The sequence below is a fragment of the Sinocyclocheilus rhinocerous genome, unplaced genomic scaffold (assembly GCF_001515625.1).
Source record: "Sinocyclocheilus rhinocerous isolate Xijiao unplaced genomic scaffold, SAMN03320098_v1.1 scaffold178, whole genome shotgun sequence".
NCBI lineage: Eukaryota > Metazoa > Chordata > Actinopteri > Cypriniformes > Cyprinidae > Sinocyclocheilus > Sinocyclocheilus rhinocerous.
Genome location: NW_015653463.1, coordinates 1,147,704 through 1,152,485, shown reverse-complemented (window position 1 = coordinate 1,152,485; position 4,782 = coordinate 1,147,704). Strand labels below are relative to the sequence as shown.

General features: G+C 38.1%; 1 protein-coding gene across 1 annotated transcript in view; it reads left to right on the top strand.

Moving 5' to 3' along the window:
* The window catches only part of LOC107715845 (methylglutaconyl-CoA hydratase, mitochondrial-like), a 26,374-nt gene that overhangs the window by 2,846 nt on the left and 18,746 nt on the right, over positions 1-4,782 (top strand). Inside the window, exon 4 of the mRNA XM_016522057.1 lies at positions 2,024-2,080. Coding sequence (XP_016377543.1) covers positions 2,024-2,080 — 57 coding nt within the window. The remainder of the gene's footprint in view (positions 1-2,023; positions 2,081-4,782) is intronic.

The window sequence follows — 4,782 nt, the reverse complement described above, 5'->3', positions numbered from 1 at the left end:
GGCATTTGATGCATTTGATGAAATGTTTTAGGTACTCTTCCCATGCCAATGATTGCAGCCATTGATGGGGGAGGAGGTCTAGGAGGTCTTGAAATGGCTCTTGCCTGTGACATCAGAGTGGCAGGTAGAGCATGTGGTTCATCTCATGACTTTATATGAACACAAGCTATTATTATTGGCGCATGATTCGAGTGTAAATCCATATTAGAGATACTCAAGCTGGTTATACTGTAGTTCAGCTCCACTGGAAATCAGGACAAGTGTGGGATCAACAACAACCTAAAATGATTTAAAGGGGTCATGACATGGATTTTTTATTTTATATACTTTTAATGTACGTTTTTTGCACACAAAAAAAAAAAAATGGAAAAATTATAATTGTCAACCCTCATTCTGATCCTCTGTCTACAACAACCTGTTTTAAGGGGTGTGTCCTTTAAGGCTTGTCGGGAATCAGCCACTGTTATGATTGGCTAATGTCACTGCATAAGAAACAGCAGTATCAAGCTGCAGTCAGATGTAGTGCTGCTTCATCTTTCAACAAATGTTTTTTTGTGAACTCTCCATGACACTGTGCCTCGTTTACAAAACAAAAAAATCCTCTGCACAATCCTCCGACGCGATCCGGAACGAACAGCTTGTAACACTCCAAAGAGAAAGGAAAACTTGAAATCGCATCATATGACCCCTTTAAGCCAAACGCGTCAAAGTGAACGATCTTTCACTGCACTTCTCCTGACGACAGACTCGAGCGTGGACTGAGTCAGAAAGTGAACGCACATCTGTATACTGTATCCAGTGTAGACGAGATAGCGGCAGTGATTGTCATTTCTGTTTGCTTTTGACGCGACGCGACACTCGCTTTCAGCGTAATCAAGTGTCAGCCGCTAAGCGAGTGAACGCCAGTGGGCGGGGCCTATGGTGAGAAGAAGACTATTCGTCGATGTCTTGCTCTGGAGGCGGTGTTTATGCAAATGACTAGTGATGTCACCCTGCACCTCAGATCCAAAACGAGCCGTTTTTGGAGCTTGATTAAATAAATGCTTTGTTTATAACGAGGAGGACATTTTAAGCTATGAAACCTGCAGGATGTTTTAATCTTACAAAGACCTCTTATATGCCAAATGATCAAGGCGAATTTGATTTCTCATGTCATGACCCCTTTAATGGTTTTATTAGTGTATCTTGGTTCACTCAGTGTTGTGAATTAACATGTCTTCATTACGCTGTCAGACAGCAGATGGCTTCTTTCATGCGTTCTCCTCTCACACCCAGATTTAGATTTAGGAAATCTGTGCATGATGCTATAACAGGTCTCCTGCACTTCTTCGAATGCATTTCACACCATATGTTTTCACACAAGGCACCTTTTATTTTTTCAAATGTGGATATTTAAGGTCTATATTCAGTGTAATTGCGCACTGACTCAAAGTTGTGCTGCTGTAAAAAATTTAGAAATTATAGAATGCCTTAAGAATAACAAAGTATTACAAAAAATGAATGCGGAATATTATTTAGTGTTCTTTTCAGATGCCTCTGAAATTGTTTTCATGGTTTCAAACTGTGAAATAAACTGGCTGGCTTTGAGTATTTTGGCAGGTGTGAGAACTAAACATAACGGTTCATATTTAATGTGCAGAAAAAAAAACTTGTTTGTGAAATTTAATTTTTACATTTATGCATGTGGAAGTTTTTTTTATCCAAAGCAAATTAAACTACTTTCACTTGTTGATCAGTTTATTTATCAGTATGTGCTGTTCAGTGTCACAAAAAAAGCAACTAATTATCACTAAAGTATAAGTTATTGATAAAACAAAATGTCTTTTAATTGGAGCACAGTTAGTATGAGTATTGTATTCTTTATTATATTGTATGCATCATAAACCTGATTATTTTATTGCTGTTTACCTGATTTAAAATGTGTGATTTCTGAAGGCATTCATATTTTTCAGGGTCTTCTGAGATTTATCTCTTTGAAAACAAATAGGCTAACTGATTCTCCACACTTTGACCTCTTTTACAGCCAGCTCTGCTAAGATGGGACTAGTTGAGACTAAATTAGCCATCATCCCAGGCGCTGGTAAGTGCCTCTGTCTGTATTTGTAATTACTTCTAAAAATTGAAAAATTGTGTGATCAGTTGTCTTCTTTATTGTTTTGGCATTGGTTTAAACCAAAGCAGATATTCAAATACTAAACAGCCATAAAAAGTGTACAGTGAGCAAGAACGGTGCAATGATCTCGCTGCAAATGATTGAATGAATTCAGATTCACCCATTCAGAGATTCTCAGTTCGTATGCTGCCTTACAGGCAACTGTCAATGTAGACCGTCGCAAGTCATTTTATAGGCAATAAAATAAATTTAGTTTGTGTCAAGTGTTTCAGTAAAGTTTAATTGTAAACTTTTTGTATCCCTTTTTATTGAATCATATCATGAGACCTATAAGGCAGCTTACTAGGTTGTATCTCATATTAACAAACTGGGCCAAATACTTCCAACTGCCAAGAAAAGGAACACAGAACACAATAAAATTATTATTCAAAGACACGTTTTCTTTAAAACTTCTGTGCATCATTTCCTGGAGTTGCTATTTTGTTTCAAATATAGCTTTGTAAAGTTCTAAAGTTAGAATAGCAGCAGAACTGTAAATATTTCTGATGTGCCTCTAAGTGATTTTCACAGATTTTCAAACTGTTGTAGTACTGCATAGTGCAAGATTTGTGCTCCAAATTCAAGAGTATACTATAATATTTTATAATTATATACTATTAAAAGATCTAGAAAAATAATGTGGATGCTTTGTGGTTGTCTTAATGTAACATATCTATTAATGTGGCAAACCACACCTCTGGTTACACCTGTTTGAACTGAGTTCATCTGTTCACTAAAATCATCTTGACATTGCCAAAATGCAAAGAAAATGGATGTTATTTTTCGAGAGAATGGCGTTGTTTGTTTGCAGATGTCACTGCATTAGATAACAAAATCAAACCAGGTGCCATTTAGAAATGTTCAAGTGTCCAAATACTTTTGGGGCCACTGTAGCTCATAAGATACAGGACTGTTCTGCAGCAGACAGATTTATGATTTGTTGGGTGAAGGCAAAACCAGTGGCATGTTTTCCAGGTCCCTATCTAGGTACATGTGGTTAAGTTGGAAAGTATCTGTGTTTCAGTATATAGTGTCAGTCCAGACAGCCGTTGAGGTTATCACTCAAGGCTTGACCTGCAGCCAGAGGGGTTTCTGTCTTCAGGATGAAAATAGGTCACCAGAGCTTTATTAGGCTGAGAGACCCTGGAAAAACAGTGGCGAAGATGTCAGCACAAGACTTTTTTTTTTTGGTTCGGTGTTGTGCTGTTTTGAACCAATTTGTTTGACCTGTTATCTGAAGATGTGAACGTCGCATCTTTGCGGACATCTGAAAAATGTTATTTACTGGAGCGCAGTATCAGTTCCAATTCTGCTTTTTTGTAACAATGGCCAAAAAAAACTAACAAAAATAACATAAAAGTTGTCTGTAATGGAGGAGACTCTTTTTAGTGAATGACCGCCTAACTTTCAATCTGCCTTCAAAAAATATTGCATGTGAGACAAGTGGACTACGTTTAAAGGGGTCATGACATGGATTTTTTAAAATTATTTTAATGTTCCTTGAGGAACCTTTAATGTTTTTTTTTTATTATTACTATTATGTTCCTTGAGGTTTACTTATAATGTTAATAAAGTTTTTTTGAACAAAAAAAAACAAATAAATATGTGAGAATTATAATTGTCAACCCTCATTCTGATCCTCTGTCTGAAACGACCTGTTTTAAGGGGCGTGTCCTTTAAGGCTTGTCAGTAATCGGCCACGGTTATGATTGGCTAATGTCACTGCATAGGAAACAGTATCAACGCCCCTCGCTATTGCATGTGTTTTGACAACATAATCCAAATAAAACGGTCATTTCCAGACAGAGCATTATGAAATCATTTACTTATGGTTTGTGATGCAGCTGCAGTCAGATCTAATGCTGCTTCATCTTTTAACAAATGTTTCTTTGTGAACTCTCCATGACACTGTGCCTCGTTTACAAAGCAAAATCCTCCGACACGATCCGGGGTGTTTGTTCCTTATGCTGGGGTCCTTCTGATATCTGTACAAAGATGCGAACAAGCTGTTTAAACCAAACGCGTCAAAGTGAACGATCTTTCACTGCACTTCTCCTGACGACAGACTCGAGCGTGGATTGAGTCGGAAAGTGAACACACATCTGTATACTGTATCCAGTGTAGACGAGATAGTGGCATTGATTGTCATTTCTGTTTGCTTTTGACGCGACGTGACACTCACTTTCAGCGTAATCAAAATCAAGTGTCAGCTGACCGAACTCCAGTGGGCGGGGCCTATGGTGAGAAGAAGACTATTCGTCGATGTCTTGCTCTGGAGGAGGTGTTTATGCAAATGACGGTGACATCACCCTGCACCTCAGATCCAAAACGAGCCGTTTTTGGAGCTTGATTAAAGGGGTCATATGATGCTTTTTTAAAGATCATTATTTTGTGTATTTGGTGTAACAGAATATGTTGACATGCTTTAATGTTCAAAAAACACATTATTTTTCAAATACTGTACATTATTGTAGGTCCTCTATGCCCCGCCTCTCTCAAACGCTTCGTTTTCTACAAAGCCCCCTCCTTTGACAAGCGCAGTCCGCTCTGATTGGCCAGCTGACCCAGTGCACTGTGATTGGCCGAACACCACAAGCACACGTCGGAAATGAAACGCCCCTTACCATAAT